Source organism: Camelus bactrianus, chromosome 8 (genome assembly GCF_048773025.1).
Source record: "Camelus bactrianus isolate YW-2024 breed Bactrian camel chromosome 8, ASM4877302v1, whole genome shotgun sequence".
Lineage (NCBI taxonomy): Eukaryota > Metazoa > Chordata > Mammalia > Artiodactyla > Camelidae > Camelus > Camelus bactrianus.
This window is the reverse complement of record NC_133546.1, coordinates 43,736,263-43,755,574: the sequence shown is the minus strand read 5'-3', so window position 1 is coordinate 43,755,574 and position 19,312 is coordinate 43,736,263. Positions and strand designations below refer to the sequence as shown.

Below are 19,312 nucleotides of genomic sequence, written 5' to 3'. Positions count from 1 at the left end.
TATCTTCAATTACTTGAACCACTTTTCATTTAATTTGACAAGTAACTAATGAGCACGCACTATGTACCAGGCCCTGAGGATACTTATAATGTTGTATAAAATAGGCACAATCCATATTCTCTAGAGGGAAAGGCAGATAAGTGTTCAAAAGCCAACTATAGTACAAAGTGATCAGGATGCTGAGAGAAGCAGCACAGGATGTTAGAGGAGTGCAGAGGGGGAGGCCTCCTCAGGAGAGAAAGGATAAACAGGAGTTAATCTGATGAAACAGGTGGGAGGAAAGTACCTCCTAGGCTGAAGGAACAGCATGCGTAAAAACCCAGAGGTCAAAGAAAGCTCAGGGATTTTGAGGATCTTAAACAAATTCATGATGTCCTGGCTATAGAGCACAAAGTGGACAGTGGTTTAGGAAATGAATCTGGTGAGGTAGATGCCAAGGCTTTGTAAGCCATATTAAGAAACTGAGGGCAATGGTGAATTAAGAGCAGCTTGAAGACTGACGTGATCCAAACTGCTTTTGGCAATGACTGCAGTACAGACAATGCGCTGGAATGAAGACTAGAGGTAGAAATACCACTCAGGAGGCCACTGCAGGATTCCAGGTGAGAGAGAGTGGTGTGGACTATAAAAGTGGCAGGGTAGATGGAAAGAAATACAAAGATTCAAAGGATAGTTAGAAAAAAGAACTGACTAGATGCACCAATGAATATTATTTATATGTAATACGGAATTACTTACGTTGTTCTTCTGAAATCTTTTTGAAGTGTGGGGTATTCTGGCATCTTTCTAATATCTTCCCAGTCTTTATCTTGCAAAAAAAAATATTGAATATTGTTATTGGAAATAATGTGTTACTTATATAAAAATCTTAGTTTAGCTTAAAAATATACATAAAAATACTTAAAATATGCTTTTCAAAAGGAATGTTTTTGAATTATGACTCAAACATTATTTTGGAAAAATATAAATACATTACCTGCAGGAAACCCCATGACACTAAATATCCGATCTAGTTGATCATGATGAAAAGGATTGCTTGTTTTTATATCTTCCTGACGACAGTGAAAAATAGGTTCTGAAGTCAACAACTCAGCAAATATGCAACCTATTGCCCATATATCTATGAAGGAAGAAAAACAAGTTTTGATACACATTTATTACATTTCCTTGGTTATAATTTCTGGATATAATCACAACCTACATATAAAAATACTTTTCACAATGGAGGAACAGATAAAATATGTAAAAGGATTAAGAGACACAAAGTTCCAACTATAAAGTGAGTAAGTCACAGGGATATGATGTACACACAGGGAATGCAGTCAATGATATTTAACAACTTTGTGTGGGGATGGATGGTAATTGGACTTATTGTGGTGATTATTTCATAACATACAAAAATATCAAATCATTATGTTGTACGCCTGGAATTGATACAATATTTTGTGTCAAGCATAACTTAGAAAAGAATCCGCAAAATTAAAAAAAGCTTTTCAGTGAAACAATATACAGAATATAATAGGTATATTAAGAAAATATATATATGACATGAAATAGCTGTATCAGCACATAACAGATTGAAAGCCAAATAAAATTTACTTACAAATTTCCTGAAGAAGATAAGCTTGGGAAACTCAGTAGAGCAAGCAATGAATTTACTTTACAAATAGGCAAAGGCCTTTCTAACCATTAGTATTAATTTAATCACCAAAGCATTCAATTGATAATCTGACACGGGGCATAATACTCAAGATTTGATAGACTAAAACGGTATCGTCATCAGCTATGGTGATACCTTCCTTTTAAGCAATCAGATGCATAATGACAGCACAATCTCTGAGTTGTCAGCCTGGACAGACAGTACAGATCACATAAAACGATTTGGAAAGACTCAACTTTTATCTGAAAGATACCAACTTCAATTTTTTCAATAAATTGTAAGGTCTAGAAGCTGATTAATACAAGTATATATAGGCACTGTGTGACACCAGATCTTATCTGAAAACATTCATTTAGACGCTGCCCCAGCCTTCCAATGTGCCAGGGTAAAGCTCGGTACCTTTAAAAGTTTTATTAACTACTTCAAATCACCAGTTATACAGATTATTCTATTTAGATTTTACCCATTGAAAAACTATAATTTAGACTCTAAGACTATATTCACAATGCTTTGCCAAATGTACATGTGAATTAATTCTTGTGAAATATATATTCTTACTTGCCCACCTAAATGCTGTTTAATAAGTATGTTTTTAAAAAGATAATAATGCACAGACTATGGTATAACATCGAAAAGTACAATGCTTAGCAGTCTTCTGAACATGGGAATAACATTCTGTAGACAAGCTCTCCATTAGCTAGAATTACCGTTGGTACACCATTTCATAAAACAAATTGCCAAATGAAAAAAAAGCATAAACTAATGTCTCACACATCTGGCTCCATTCAGGAATGGTTTCCTTCCACACAAGTTACCCTTTTGGAAAATGGGACCTATCCCTTCAAAAACCATTTGTATTACACTATTACCTGCCATGTTAAGAGGCTATGAAAGAGGCCTAATGACCCAGGAGGGTCACCGTCATCATGAAGCTCCGTCAGCAAAGTGCAGAACAATAATACTGCTCAGTGTCTACTTTTTAATTCTTTTCTTCTCCCACATCATGTTGGTTGTCACTCTTACCCCTGATATAGCTGCCTCTGACAGTCCCACCTCTCTTCCTGCTGGCTGCCTGTACCATGCAGTCGACAGGGACTGTTACTGTATGTTGCTGGTCACATCACTTCCTGGTTTGCCCTCTGTTCAAAGAACAAGAGCCAGTATCTAGCTTTCCCAGAGAACGGCTTAGAGAAAGAACTTCAGTGTAGCAGGTAGTGTTAAATTCTAGGATGTCCTGCCTCATATTAGCATCTGATTTTAAATGGTCATCTGGCTCCTGTACCATCTATACCCATTTCTCAGCTCTTTCCTTTATCAGCAACTTGTTTTTTTGTCTATCTCCCTCTTCCCCTTCCTCCTTGCCCTCTCTCTCTCTCTTTCTCTCTCACACACACACACTCCTCCACTTACCTTGCCCACTAAATGTCACTCCATAAACCTTCACTGATATCTAATCATCAGACTTTTTTTCTATGCTCTGAATAGAAATAATGCTCATTTCTGGCCTGAACCAGGTATGGAGAATTGCAAGAATGAGTGAATGTGTGTGTATTTATTATGTCTGCTATGAATATATTTTAAGCCTAAAGATAACTAATATGGGGATTATTCCTTTTCTGTGCCTTAACTTTTTTCCCCCTGATTTCTATCCAGAATGGATAATTGGGACTTGACTAAAATTAGAAATTAATGATTATGTTTTTATCTTTAATTGAGTAAATCTCATTTTTACTGAGCAAGTTAGTTGTAAGCTGGTTAAAATTCAATTTCAGTTCTCCTTACCCTGAGGAAATAAGAAATATAATTGGTTTCCAATTCAAACCCAATTACCTTTATTTCCCAAAAAACACATCTATTTCTTTTACTCCAACAGCAGAGTCCCCTGGAGGGGACTGGAGGAATCACATTCTGTAACCTTCTCTATCGCCTGCACTACAGAAAGTTTATGGGTGGCCCTGCGGAAAGATGGCTTCCATTGGTATGTATAAAATTTTAAAAAGAACTGGTATTTATATAATGACTCGTAAGGAGCTTAGAATATGCAGATAACATTTATATCTACCCATAGGATTTTTTCCAATCTTGACTTAGCTATTGGAGAACCATTATTAACAGCATCTACAGGCTATATTGCCCTTTTAACCAAAGATGCTAATGTGTGCCTGAACTAGCTTCTCCTGGGAGGAGATATTACTGTGCTTAAAAATGTGAAATATGTTCTGACCTAAGAAAAATTTCTGACTTCAGAACACATTCATGAAACTCAGCCTCTCAAAATGCAGGACCACATACAACAGAATCACTAATGGTACATGTTAAACATGGGACTCACTACCGTGGGTTTGCTGAATGAGAATCTGAGAGTGGGACAGACCTGGTGAGGCATCATTTAGTTTAACAGAAGGTTTTCGGCTAAACCTGCCTTTTCTTACTGGAAACCTCCCTTCTAGACACTGACTGGATAGTGCTGTTTAGTCCAATGCATGTGGATTTCTGCTAGTGTCACATACCCTGTGCCGTGGTTACCTCACCATCAATCCTGTCCTCAGGCACCACCTGTTGCTTCCCACTAACACTCCCCTTTTCTCTGTCTGGCTTTTGGTCTCCTCCTATCCTCTGGTGCCTTCTGAAATTGTCCAGGAGATTTTACTGTTCTCAACAGAGAGACCTAATAACAGAAAAAGCAAACATAATTCTAAATGCCTCAAAAATGCTGCCCCTCAGTAAGTCATTCATTGGAATGTAGAGCCAGTCTCTGATTTTCACTCCTCACTCTGAGGACCACTCCATTCCTTCCATTTGCTTTTTGTCATTCTCCTCCCTTCACAGACAGCTGCCACTGTCCACTGCTGATAGTGTGGCCTTGCAGCCTCCGATAAGGGGCCTTACTGTGGGCTCAACTGCCAGGGCACAGTTCTAAGGTCGGTCTCACACTCCTCCACTGTCAGACACACACTGGTTTTCCTCACCGTAGCTGAGGCCACTCATAGGCTTTTTCACTAATTTAACAAAATCCTTCAGCAATATTTATGAGAGATAACAATATTCCACACTGCTAGTGTCTCAATCCCTAGACAAAGATAGTATAAATGTGTTCTGGGTATCCAAGTTTTGCAGAAATCAGACCTCCTGATGAATGAATGAAAAATTATTGTATTTTAATTTTTGTTTCCCTTTTTACCCATGAATAGGTTAATCATGAGTCAAATATTTTCAAACATAAGAACTTCTTTTGTAGTATTTTAGATGCGACCAGGTTTTTCATAAGCTTAACAGAGAAAGGATTGTGCTTACTTATCTATTTTCAATAATTGTATACTTTAAGTGCCTTCATCAATAGAACCCAACAAAAGCAACTAAGTGTAGTCAAAACAAATACTAGTCTAACATAAGTAAACAGAAAATTCAACAAAAAGAAAATTTAAAGAAATACACTTAGCAAATTTAGGTATCTTGCAGAACCAGCCCTTCACATTAGCCGTATTATTTACTCCCTCCCTATCCTCTTGTTTAACCTCCTTTAAAGCAACATCCAGGTTTGACGACAGCTCTCTCTTCCTGATCCTCTCAATTAGCAGCTGGGCTCTCTGAGGATACTATAGAGACCAGGCAGCAAAATCTCTGATGCCTCTGTTCTGAAGCAAATTTTAAATCCTACACAGTGCTTATAGCAGGTTTTTTGGGTTTTTTTTTTTAGTTTTTTTTTTTTTTTTTTAACTTGGTGAGATAGCAGGATGCTGAGCACAGCTAATCTACCAAGACTCTATTTCCTACCTTCATGGAGAAATTGCCATTCTGATAACTGTAATGGCAAGAGAGAAAGATTAGTCATGTTGTTTCCTCCTTAGGAGAGGACTGACTAACTTTTCCCCAAATGGAAGGGGCCCTCTCCAGTACCACACTACTCCCATTTTTCTGTTTTTCTTTTTGTGAAGAGAACAATTCTAAACCTCTCTCCCATTCTTCTCATCAATAGTAGGTAAATGCAAAATAAATTTGCATGTTATCATTTCCATAGCAACTCAACAGGATTAGATACTTCCATCCTTGAAAGAAAATGCTTTCTTTTTTTTTTTTATAAGAGTCATATTCTCCTATATAGTTAAGAATCCAAATCTACCAGAATATAAAATCTGGGAATACAGACAACAGGACTTTTACAAAGAGATATAAAGTGGTTTTTACAAAGCAGCTTTATTATTATACCATTTACTATTTATGAGAATTCAATATATGATATGATATGATATGATATGATATGATATGATATGATATGATACTGCAATACTTATCAACTGTAAGTAAATCATTTTATACTAACTTACCAATGGCCTTTGTATAATGCCTTGCACCAAGCAGAAGTTCTGGAGCCCGATACCAAAAAGTCACAACTACTGGATCCAAATCTGCTAGTGGCTTTAGAGGAGAATTGAATAATCTGGCAAAACCCATGTCAGCTAAAAGATAAAATAGTGTAAAACTCAGTTTGCATGCTGTTATAAACATGCAAGGTTAATGACAATAGCCACTAACCTTATAAAGTAATCTTTTCCCTCCTTTTTCAACCAGTGGTCTGCACCAGGTCTCCCCTTCTGAGGTAGATACTAATATTGTGCCTAATTTACTGATGAAGAAACTGAGGCTGAAAGATATTCTGACTTGTCCAGGTCATAGAACTAGTAAGTACAGAGTCAGAATTAGAATCCAGGTCCGACTTCAGATTCCTGGCTTTCAGGACACTTAGAATAATATTCTTAAATGTTTTAAAAATTGAAAACAGTCTAAAAGTTTCCATGATTATGATTTCTCTATGCCTATATATCTAAAATCTGACTATATCTTAGTTCATTGTGTCTAGAATTGGTCTTATGGGCCCGGGAGAATTGATTTATACACATCTCTTCCCAACTCAGCATTCAGTAACATCACACTGGTGGTTTGAAATTGGCTATAATGGGAGTATTAACATCATAGAAAACAGCAAATGCTACAAACTGGGGCTTTCTTCCCCTGGAGAGCCAGCTGTTTGTATAGTTACCAGCACATCACATACATGTTTCCAAGAACATATATAGGACACATAAAAGAGAATTTGTTATAATTCAGTATTTAACAATAGTCTATACCAAATATTAGAAGTATAGAAAAGTAATAAAAAAGATTATTACTATAATGGGGTGCTGGAGACTAATTTTCTTAAGATTTCCTAAATAACAAATACCTTAAACCTACAAAACACTTTAGAGTTTACAAACGGTTTTTACATATATATCACTTCATCTAATCCTCATGAGAATGCTGCTTTAATAAGTACTCCCCCCTCCCCCCACTTGTGTGATAAAGAATCTGAGGCGCAAAGCAGTTCACTGATTTGGTCAAAGTCACAGGGATAGTAAGTAAAAATGCCAGCACTCAAACAAAAACCATGTTCTAATTTAGCAGCTACATTCTTAACTATGAACCTATCATTTTACAATACAATGCACAAATAGTACATAAAAGATTCAACTACAGAGAATCATTTAATCTAAAACCAATATTTTATGATACACATTAAATTTTTAATTTACAGTTATTTTATTTCTTTACAGTTTGAATAATTCACAAGACTTTCTGAGAATGCTTTGGAGAACCCAGGGCTTAAAAAATAAAGCTATCCAAAGATACCTGTGCTGATGCCTACATTTTCTTAACTAAATTTCCCTATAGCAAACAAAAATATTCAAAACCATTCTACCAATACTACACCTGCCTCAAAGCATTGCTTTACACGCATAACAGATGCTGACTGTTGTTGATGGCAAAGTAACATGATGGAAAGCTCTTTCACCCATTGAAATACATGCTATTTTTAAGTAAAGGCTAAAGCCAGTATTTCTTCCCTTATTCTCTACCTTCTTAATTTTATACAGGCCACATCTATTCACTGAAAAATGAAATAAGGCCAGAGGAAACAATAAATATTCTTAAAAACAATTCCATCTATTGTATGAACTTTAAAGGGGTTTCAAACCATTTTTCAAATAATTACTATTTCAGACAAAAGGTAACTGGCCTAAACATTACTAACAGTTGTTTTCCAAAATTAGATATGGATGAAATTGTGCAATTCAACAGACAGGGGTAGTAGAATTCTGCTGTGGGTGCTAATTAGACAGTAGCACATGATAGAAAAGCAGCAGAAGGCGATGTCTGCCGTCCAGGAAGCTTACATGAAGGTGAGATGACAAGACAGTAGATGAAAAATAAAAAAGGGTAAGTGCTGTAAGACTAAAGGGAAGTTGCTACTGGTTTTTACTAGACTTTTAAGTCCCTAAGGGAAGGGGCTCTATCTCCTTCATGGTTTAGCTGGAACGATGTTTGATAAATATTTGTAGAAGTGGATTAAACTTAAAGTAGATCTTGAGTGGATTCTGAAGGATAAATTGTGACTAGTAAAGAGGCAATAAGCACTTTAGGTAAGGCCTGCAAGTCTTCAGGTTGCTAACGGGGGGAGGCCCAGATACAGGGAAGGGCACAATGGTTTTCATCGACTATGCTTTTCTTTTCAGTTAAAAAAGGAACTATATTTAAGTGTTAAGCACAGACATCAGAGCATTACTGATTTAAAAAATATATAATAATGTGCTATTTATTAAAATAAACTTTTAAAACAATTTAATTAACTAGATTAGTTGTCCACTAGACATTTATTAATTATTGCTTAGTTTTAACCCTGATTTTATCCCTAATCTTGGATAGAATTACAATCCTAAAACTCTTAACAATAAGGCAACTAACTGGCCTGGCAGAATACAGGATTTATGCTGGAATAGTAGAGCTGTTTGGGAGAGAAAGGAGAAGACATTAAGTGTGGTGACTGGGATAAATGTGATGACTGGTACAGGCAAGGGAGAGTATAAGAGACGATGATGGGTTTGGTTTGGAATTAATGGAGTACAGGCTGCCAGCAGGACATCCAAACAGAAACATTTCAGCCAGGGTGAGAGAATAGAATTTGAGACTCAGATCTTAGAATCATTTTCACAGAACCCGAGATTTTGAGGCCACAACTTATCAATTCCCTAAAGAAGTAACTGTAGAGGGAGGCCATATCCTAAGCCAGTGCCTAGGGTGTCTTGAAACAAAAAGGTAACAGGACTAAGAGGCAATAGTGAGTAAAAAATAGAAGTAACAGCAAAAGCAATAGATAGAAAAATAGAATTACATGATGTCATATGAACCAAAGGAAAGGACAGTCACAAGTTCAGGTTGGTCAGAAGAACAAATGACAAGTCAGTAAAAGAAAACACTGACTAAACACAGGCCACTAGATTTGGTAACACAGAGGTCATAGGTGACCTTTTAGAGAGCAATTCCAATAGAGGGATGGAGACAAAGGCTGGACAGTAACAAATTAGGGTGAGTGAAACCAATGTGTAAATATCATGCATTTTAAAAGCAGAGGAAGTAAAAAAAAATTGAACACATGGTAAAGAAAACAAAATGGATATGAGAAAATTGATGTTAAAATCAGGATGAGGATTACAAGTGTTTAAACGTGAGGAGGAGAAACTTGCGAAGGGGAGAATGGAGACACTAACATGAGGAGCTGAAGTGCAGCAGAGAGATGTTTAGAAGCCAGGAAGGACCCTGGAGAGGACTTAGGAGGAGTCACTTTTCCTCTGAGACTATTTCAAAGGCAGAGCTGTGCTGGCAAAAAGTGGGCAGTGAGGTCTGGCCAGATAGCCTTGACATACTAGGCAGCAGTGGCTGGAGGGAAAGAGACCCAGGACTTGAAATTCAAGTCCTTCCTTTGAAAGGCCAAGTAAGCTACACTCCCAAGTCCAGATCTCCTGATCTGCAGTACCTGCCATAGAGGGCGGTTGTGTAAAACAAACAAGGTAGTATATGAAAGTACCTGTCTATTTTACTGTCCCCCACAGGAGGACCACCCTTTATCTCCCTCTCACGAGTGTCTAGCAAAAGCTAGTTACTCAATAAATGCCTCCAAGAAAAGAGTGTAAGCGTGAAACAGAAACAAGTGAGGACAGTAGAAAGGGGATGGGCGGGAGGGGGAGCGGGAAGGAAAGCGGCCACTTGGTTCTTAATTAACATCAACAAAAGTTTTTACGACTCTGAATCTCAGTACACTCAGTATAGGTTTAAAGAAAGAGAAGTTGGTTTAGAAAAGCTTCTTCACAAACTGGGCTAGTAAATTAGATGAAGAAGTAGAAAACCAAGCAGCAGGGTACCCTCGGTTGAAGCAAGACAATGAATTTGTAGTAGGTCGAGTTAGCACAATTCTGCATCACCCCTGGCACGATACACTCCAACAGCAAAGAAAGCAGGTTGATGAAACAAAAATTATTTTAAAATCTTTCTGAAAAGCATTGAACATTCAATAAATGTAAGTTCTCTTATAAGAAATCAGAATAAAGCATTTCTTAGCTCATTTTCTCCTCAAATATGTCATAGGTATAAATGATGCCAATTTCTTTTAGAACTTTCAAGGTTGCAAAGGAAATTTTAATACAGGATAAGACTCCTACCAGTGCCTTAATCTAAGACCAGCAAGTAAGAGGTTTATAAACATATATACTTGTTTGGAAAAGATGTGTTGGTACCTGGCACAGGACTTGAGGGGGGCAGTGGGGAGGTATCTGTGAAGATCTATACGTTTTAGGTCAAAGTGAGAGGGATGTATTCAGGGAAAGAACATTTAGTAAAGCTGAGACAAAAGTAAGATTTAGGGATTATGCTCAGGGTAACTGCAGGACAGTAACAGCATAAACACATGCTTGGGGTATTGTATAGGAATGCATTTGTTTGCTTGTCTCAGCTTAGAATTATAGAACTTTATTTTGTAAATAAGCCTGAGAAATTTCATTAACTGCCTATCCACATTTCCCAACATTTTTTCTACAGATATTATGAAGAAGTAATTTTAAAATGAACTACTTAAATAAGAGTATTAAAAAGGGAAACCATCTTTGCAGTCACTTCAGTTTCTTAATAAATTATTTTAGAAATAATTACCTACCTATTTTGACTCTCCCTCTCTCAGGACCTTCTCCCATTACTAGGATATTTGCTGGTTTCTAGAAATAAAAATAGAGCATTCAAGTTACTATACTTATTCTTTTGACATGCTCTAAAATAGAAAAGTTCTTATGAAAATACTACTTTTGGATTTTCATCAAAACTATAATTGAGTATCAAGTACCCTCTACGTAGTTAAAGCATTTTACATACTTGAAGTTAGCACTAACTTTCCAAAAACATCCTTGCTCTTGAAACAGCTAATCTTTGAAATTAGATCATATAAGCAATTACAAAGGAATTAAAGCTATCATTTCTATTTACCCTACAGAAGTAATGAGTAATAATACTTTAAAAATCTACACAAATTATAAGCTGTCCTCTTGCTGCCCACAACAAAGAGCTTTTGTGGTCAAAAATTTTTTAGACAAAATTTCAAACCACGCATAATTACCTTCCTTTAAATGAATGAAATAGAATATTCCTTGCTAAATACTTCTAACCTACTGTAGGAAAACATGGTCAACATTCAACAGACTCCATTAAAACTAATACAAGTTTTCAGCTATAGTTCATGCAAAAGTGAGAAATTCCAAATATAATTTCAAGATGTAGAAAAATAAAAACCAAGGCTAAAATAGAGCTATATAAAGAAAAGAGTAGGCTACAAATGTATCCACCATCTTTTAAGTCATTCTTATTGGTAGACATTTGGAAACAGAGAAACTGTGGAGAGAGGCTTTTTGGGCAGGTAAGTCTCCTCTGTAAACTGTTTGGAGAGAAAATTTAAGATTCATTTATTTAATCAATGAATATATTTTTAGTGTCTTCTAGGGACAAAGAACCATGCTAACAATACTAAGAATTAAGAGGAAAAACAAAAGCACAGTAAACCAAGTTCCTAACCTCCAGATACTCACTGTGTAAGTAGAAAGAAATATCAGAAGCTTTGTATAATACTAGAAGCTAGTGCTAATTATGAGTTAGGGTGAGGACTGAGATCTTGGGTTAGAGGTTAAACTAGGTTACTTTTAAGATCTTTTCCAACTTGCCAGTTTTTTTTTTTAAGTTTCAATGAAAACAATAAGCACACACACACAAAAATAGTTCCAAGGAGGAAGTGATTAACTAGCGTTTCCATTGTTAAGGGAAATGTGCATCGGAAGTGGGGGTAGGGTGGATGTCTGTTATCCAGATCCTGAAAAATGAACAGGAGCTGGCACAGCAGAGTAGAAGGGCAAGGGCTATGAATGAGCTGGTCAGGAGACAGTAGTCTGACTTGACAGAAAGCAGAGGACGCATGTTGTGGGAAGTAGAATGAACCTAGACTCTGCTTAGTCTTAAATGCTAAATGAAGTAATCCGACCTCATACTACAGTCGGTGAGATTACAGGGAAGGGGGAGGTATCAGAAGTGGGTGTGAGGTGATAAGAGCTTCATCCAAGGACTTCTCAGCTGAAATGTGGAGGGAGGTATGGAGCTGAGTAACATTTTAAAGGAGAAATTAATAGGACTTTGTGACTAGTTGAAGGCAGAAGATTAAGAAAAAGAGTGATAAAGATTTCACTAAGGTTTTGAGTTTATGTGACTGGAAGAATGGTGCTTTAAGACAGAACGTTATGAGGTACTGATTTGAGAGGGGAAACCAACAAACAGAAGATGACGACACAGTGAGTTTGAGTAATGTGAGAGGCCTAAAGCATACCAGCCAGGGGAGTGGAAACAGGAAGATTTAGATTTGAAACTTACTGTCACCGTGGTGATAATTAAAGACGTGCAACAAGATTAATCTACTATAGCAGAAAGAACAGAATAGCATCAAACAAAAAACGAACCTTCAGAATTCAAGTTTGACAACTCCAAAGATCCATTATGTATAAAACGTTGTACTGCAGACTTCCAGGAAACAGAGAGAAATAAAACATGAAGCCCTTGACTTTCAAGGAGCTTATAATCTAGTAAAGGCAGACAGACAGCTTTTTAGAACAGAAGACAGATTATGAGATACACCAAAACAGCAAAATAAATCACCAGGAATGAATGATTTGTGCAGTGAATATCAGGATAGTCTTTAGGGAGGAGATGCCTTTAGATGAATTTAAGAATGACTAAGATTTTGATAAATATAAACGAAAGAACGACTTTTCAGCTTCAGAGGAACACTAAAATAACGGCATGATCACACATACACACACAAAACAAACAAAAATCAAAAACAAAGCAAAACAACCCACAGACGTGGCATACTGGGGGAGCCTACAAGTGTTTTGATATGGTTAGAGCATAGAATAGAATGCTCAGTATAGAAATAAGGCTAGAAACTATGTTTGGAATAAAATGTCACATTAAAGAAATTACAATTTATTCTATAGGCTAAACCAAGATAAGACAGTGAGATAATCAGATCTATATTTAGGGAAAAAAAACTCCAGCAGCACTGTAAAGGATGAACTGGAAAGGATGGATGGACTACAAAGCAGAGACAGACCAGTTGGAAGTGGGCTACTATAGTCTAGGGAAAAGTAAAGGGACTCTGCCTTGTGACAATGGTCACGGAGGAACGTATAAGAGCATTTCAAGGTTAAAGTTCAAGACTTGGCATTGCTTTTTTGCATTGCCTTCTCTACCCTCTGTAGTCATTCATTCAACAAATATTGACTGAGCATCTGGCAGTGATTTAGATGCTGAGATACAGTAGTAAACAAAACCAGGCAAAATCCTTGCCCTATTGGAGCTTACATTCCAGTGGGAAGAGAAAGACAATAAATAACATATACAGTATAATGGAAGTACTGTGGTGGGGGGGGGGGACAAAACGAAAACAACAAGAGATTTCCATATCTGGTATTACGGCTGACTAGGTGCTCCAGAGGACCTGCCATCACAAAACCACAATATGCTGCCTAAGAAACAGTCCCTGAAGGACCCTTCATCTCACAAGAAATTAAGGGATATCTACAACAACCCCTAGCCCCACCCTGACTAATGGCTGGAGAAGGAAGGAAAGGCAGAATGGACCTGAAGGCAGATGACAATAACACATTTCAGTGGGGACACTGAACCTTGAGCCACCAGCAAGGTGAGGAAACCGAGCTTGTTACCTGACAATCAGCCAAGACTCTCAAGGGGACTAAAGTAAACCAGTAGAAGCAAAAGGCACTCTCTCTCTGGAGGAAGAACTTCCTACCTTAGGCCTAAGGACTAAAACAATACATCTTCCTGCTAAAAGCAAATTATTTCCATACCGGATTAAAAACAAAATCCATTCATATACTACTTACAAGAAATCCATCTAAGTGGAAGGATCATAAAAGCTAAAAGTCAAAAGCTATTAAAAGATATACCAGGCAAACTGCTAAAAGAATCAACTACAGGAATGTCAGACAAAATAGCTTTTAAGACAAAAGCATTATTAGGAGTAGAGATGGTATATAATGATACAAGGTTCAATTCACTAGAAAGAGGGAACTCTCCTAAAACTTGTTATATACTTGAAATAAATATATATGTATTCGATAAAATTGCAAAGAGGGAAAAGACCAATGACAACAGACTTTTCTCAGTTACTGATATATCAGGCAAACAAAAGATAAGCAAGATATGTAACATCCAAAGGATACAGTTGACAAGATTGATCTAGAAGACAAATACATAACTTTTTACCCAATAATTAGAGAATACCCATTTTTTTCAAGCATACATGAAACATTTACAAATGCTGATTGTGTACTAGCAGGTCTCAAGAAATTTCAAGGAATTGCTATCAAACAGACTCTATGTTCTCTGACCACAATGCAATTAAAGTTAAAATTCAGTTACAAAAGTATAAACTTAAAACTCCGTACATTTAGAAATTTAAAAATACTTCTAAATCATTCAGAGGTAAAAGGAGAAAGCATAAAGAAATTTAAAATACTCGAAATAATGAAAGTACAACCTATCAAAACCTATGGAATGCAGCTAATGCAGACTTACAAGGGAAATCTACAGCCTTAACTATTTATGTTAGGAAGAGAGGCTGAAAATAACTACGTGCCCAAGTTATGATGTTAAAAAAAACACAAAACCCAACAGACTAACCCAAAAGAAAGTAGAAGTAAAAAGAGAAAGGTTTAAGGGCAGGAATCTTCGAACTAGAGAGGATTTATGAAGCCTCTGGGACAACTACAGTAAGAGGAGATAAAGTGCAAGTAAACAATATTACTAATTACAAAAAGGAACATAACTGTAGATTCAATGGAGGTTAGAAAGATAAAAGAACCCTATAAAAAACTTTATAGCTATTAATTTTTTAAAATGTATACAAAATAAAGTCAAGAAAATATAGCTTACAGATTGACTCAAAATGAATTAGAAAACCCAAAGAAATCAAAAAGTGCTAAATAAATTGAACTGTAGTTAGAAATCTTATCAAGAAAACAGATGATCACAGAGGCAAGTTCTCCAAATTTTCAATGAGCAGATTGTTTCAATTTTATTCAGACATTTTCAGAGAACAGAAAGAGGGAAATACAACATTGTAAAATGATTATAAATCAATAAAAAATGTTAAAAAAAAAAAAAAAAGAAAAAGAGGGAATACTCCCAACACATTCTAGAAGGCCAGTATAACCTTGATACAAGAAAAACCAGACAAAGTATAAGAAAGAAAAACTTCAGGCCAACCTCACCCATGAGTACAGATACAAAAATATTTAACAAAACAGTATTAAACCAAGTCCAGAAAAAGGAATGCCAGGACGGATAATATAAGAAAATCTATATAAGTCCGCCACCACATTAATAGATTAAAGAAGAAAGATGATATAATTATCTTGATAGAAGCTGAAAAAACAGTTCATAAAATTTAATACTCAGTGATGATAAAACTCTCAGCAAGTCAGACTAGAAAAAAACTTCCTTAACCTAATCATGGGTATGCATCAAAAACTAAGAAGGAAACATGTAAGTATTCCCTTTAAAATCAGGAATAATGCAAGAATACCCACTATTATCACTTCTAAAGTCAACATAGTCCAGTAAAATAATTAAAGGCATATGCATTAGAAAGGCAGGAACAGAACTATTGCTATCTTCAGATTATATAATTATCTACATAGAAAGCCCAAAATATTTATAGATAAATTGTTAGCAATAATAAGAGAGTTTAATAGGACACCTGGCTGTTTGAGCAATATGAACAAGTATTTCTATATGCCAGCAAAAAAAAAAAAAAAAAAAAAAAGCTAGGAATATAATTTTTCAAAGGCAGCATTTCTATAGCAACAACAAAAAACTGTAAGGTATCTAGGAATAAATATATCAAAGGAGGTACAAGATTTTTATGCAGAACACCTTGAAACCCTATCTTAAGTAACATTAAGAAGTCCTAAGTTAATATATATGCACCCAATATAGGAGCACCTAAGTACATACAAGAATTACTAACAGAGATAAAGGGGGATATTGATGGGAATATAATCATAGTTGGAGATTTTAACACTGCATTAACATCACTAGACAGATCTTCCAGACAGAAAATAAACAAGGCAACAGAGAAATTAAATACTACAATAGAAAAACTAGATTTGGTGGATATTTTCAGAGCATTACACCCCCAAAAAATAGGATATACATTCTTTTCAAGGGCACATGGAACATTTTCCAGGATCGATCATGTACTTGGGCACAAAAGAAACCTCAACAATTTTAAGAAGACAGAAATTATCTCAAGCATCTTTACTGACCACAATGCCATGAAACTGGAAATCAACAACAGAGAAACAAAGGAGAAAAAAAGGAAAGCATGGAGATTAAACAATATGTTATTGAAAAAACAATGGATCAATGAGGAAATCAAAGCTGAAATTAAAAAATACCTTGAGACAAATGATAATGAAAGCACAACCACTCAAAACCTATGGGATACAGCAAAGGCAGTGCTAAGAGGGAAGTTTATAGCGATACAGGCCTTCCTCAAAAAAGAACAATCTCAAATAAACAATTTAACCCACCACCTGAATGAATTAGAAAAAGAAGAACAAAAAGCCCCAAAAAGCAGCAGAAGGAAGGAAATAATAAAGATCAGAGAAGAATTAAATACAATAGAGATTAACAAGACCATAGAAAAAATCAACCAAACCAAAAGCTGGTTTTTTGAAAAAGTAAATTAAATCGACAAACCTCTGGCCAAACTCACAAAGAAGAAAAAAGAGAGAGCACAAATTAGCAAAATAAGAAAGGAAAATGGAGAAATTACAACAAACAAAATAGAAATACAGAATATCATACGAGAATATTATGAAAAACTATATGGAACCAAACTGGATAACCTAGAGGAGATGGACAAGTTTCTGTCCACCAAAACTGAATCAAGAAGAATCTGAACACTTGAACAATCCGATCACTAGAAAGGAAATAGAAATAGCAATTAAAAACCTTCCTACAAATAAAAGTCCAGGACCGGACGGCTTCACCGGGGAATTCTACCAAACATACAAAGAAGAACTCATACCAGTCCTTCTCAAACTCTTCCAGACGATTGAAAAGGAGGGAATACTCCCAAACTCACTTTATGAAGCCACCATCACCCTGACACCAAAACCAGGCAAAGACGCTACAAAAAGAATTATAGGCCAATATCACTGATGAACATAGACGCCAAAATCCTCACCAAAATTTTAGCAAATAGAATCCAACAACACATAAAAAAGATTATACATCATGACCAAGTGGGGTTCATCCCAGGGACACAAGGCTGGTTCAACATACGCAAATCAATCAGTGTAATACATCACATCGACAAGAGAAAGGACAAAAACCACATGATCATCTCAATCGATGCAGAAAAAGCATTTGATAAAATTCAACACCCATTTATGATAAAAACTCTCGCCAAAGTGGGTATAGAGGGAACATATCTCAACATAATAAAAGCTATATATGACAAACCTACAGCCAGCATAGTACTCAATGGTGAAAAACTCAAAAGCTTCCCACTAAAATCTGGGACAAGACAAGGATGCCCACTATCACCACTCCTATTCAACATAGTCCTGGAAGTCCTAGCCACAGCAGTCAGGCAAGGGAAAGAAATAAAAGGGATCCAAACTGGAAAAGAAGAGGTAAAAGTGTCATTATATGCTGATGACATGTTACTATATATAGAAAACCCTAAAAGGTCCACACAAAAGCTACTAGAGCTGATTGAAGAATTCAGCAAAGTAGCAGGTTACAAAGTTAACATTCAAAAATCAGTTGCATTTCTTTACACTAACGATAAATCAACAGAAAAAGAAAGTAAAGAAACAATCCCCTTTAAAATAGCACCCAAAGTAATAAAATATCTGGGAATAAGTCTAACCAAGGAGGTGAAAGAATTATACACAGAAAATTATAAACCATTGATAAGGAAATTAAAGACTTTAAAAAACGGAAAGATATTCCATGCTCTTGGATTGGAAGAATCAATATTGTTAAAATGGTCACACTGCCCAAGGCAATCTACAGATTTAATGCAATCCCTATCAAATTACCCAGGACATATTTCACAGAACTAGAACAAATCATAATAAAATTTATATGGAACCATCAAAGACCTAGAATTGCCAAAGCATTACTGAAGAGAAAGAAAGAGGCTGGAGGAATAACTCTGCCAGACTTCAGACAATACTATAGAGCTACAGTCATCAAGACAGCATGGTATTGGTACCAAAACAGACATATAGACCAATGGAACAGAATAGAGAGCCCAGAAATGAACCCACAAACTTTTGGTCAACTCATCTTCGACAAAGGAGGCAAGAATATACAATGGGATAAAGACGGTCTCTTCAGCAAATGGTGTTGGGAAAACTGGACAGCAGCATGTAAAACAATGAAGCTAGAACACTCCCTTACACCATATACAAAAATCAACTCAAAATGGATTAAAGACTTAAACATAAGACAAGATACAATAAACCTCCTAGAGGAAAACATAGGCAAAACATTATCTGACATACATTTCAAAAATTTTCTCCTAGAAGAAATAAAAGCAAGAATAAACAAATGGGACCTAATGAAACTTACAAGCTTCTGCACAGCAAAGGAAACCAGAAGTAAAACAAGAAGAAAACCTACGGAATGGGAGAAAATTTTTGCAAGTGAAACCGACAAAGGCTTGATCTCCAGAATATATAAGCAGCTCATACGACTCAATAAGAAAAAAATAAACAACCCAATCCAAAAATGGGCAGAAGACCTAAACAAGCAATTCTCCAAGGAAGACATACAAATGATCAAAAAGCACATGAAAAAATGCTCAATATCACTAATTATCAGAGAAATGCAAATCAAAACTACAATGAGGTATCACTTCACACCAGTCAGAATGGCCGTCATTCAAAAATCCACAAATGACAAATGCTGGAGAGGCTGTGGAGAAAGGGGAACCCTCCTACACTGCTGGTGGGAATGCAGTTTGGTGCAGCCACTACGGAAAACAGTCTGGAGATTCCTCAAAAGACTAGGAATAGACTTACCATATGACCCAGGAATCCCACTCCTGGACTTGTATCCAGAAGGAAATCTACTTCAGGATGACACCTGCACCCCAATGTTCATAGCAGCACTATTTACAATAGCCAAAACATGGAAACAGCCTAAATGTCC

The 19,312-nt window shown here is 36.1% G+C and overlaps 1 protein-coding gene across 2 annotated transcripts in view; it reads right to left on the bottom strand.

The window, feature by feature from the left end:
* The window catches only part of CDK19 (cyclin dependent kinase 19), a 136,146-nt gene that overhangs the window by 12,463 nt on the left and 104,371 nt on the right, over positions 1–19,312 (bottom strand). For both annotated transcript variants that reach the window (XM_074368481.1, XM_074368482.1), the window contains 4 exons: positions 10,683–10,740; positions 5,986–6,117; positions 977–1,120; positions 739–808 (listed from right to left, as the gene is read on the bottom strand). In XM_074368481.1, the coding sequence (XP_074224582.1) occupies positions 739–808; positions 977–1,120; positions 5,986–6,117; positions 10,683–10,740 (404 nt within the window). The remainder of the gene's footprint in view (positions 1–738; positions 809–976; positions 1,121–5,985; positions 6,118–10,682; positions 10,741–19,312) is intronic.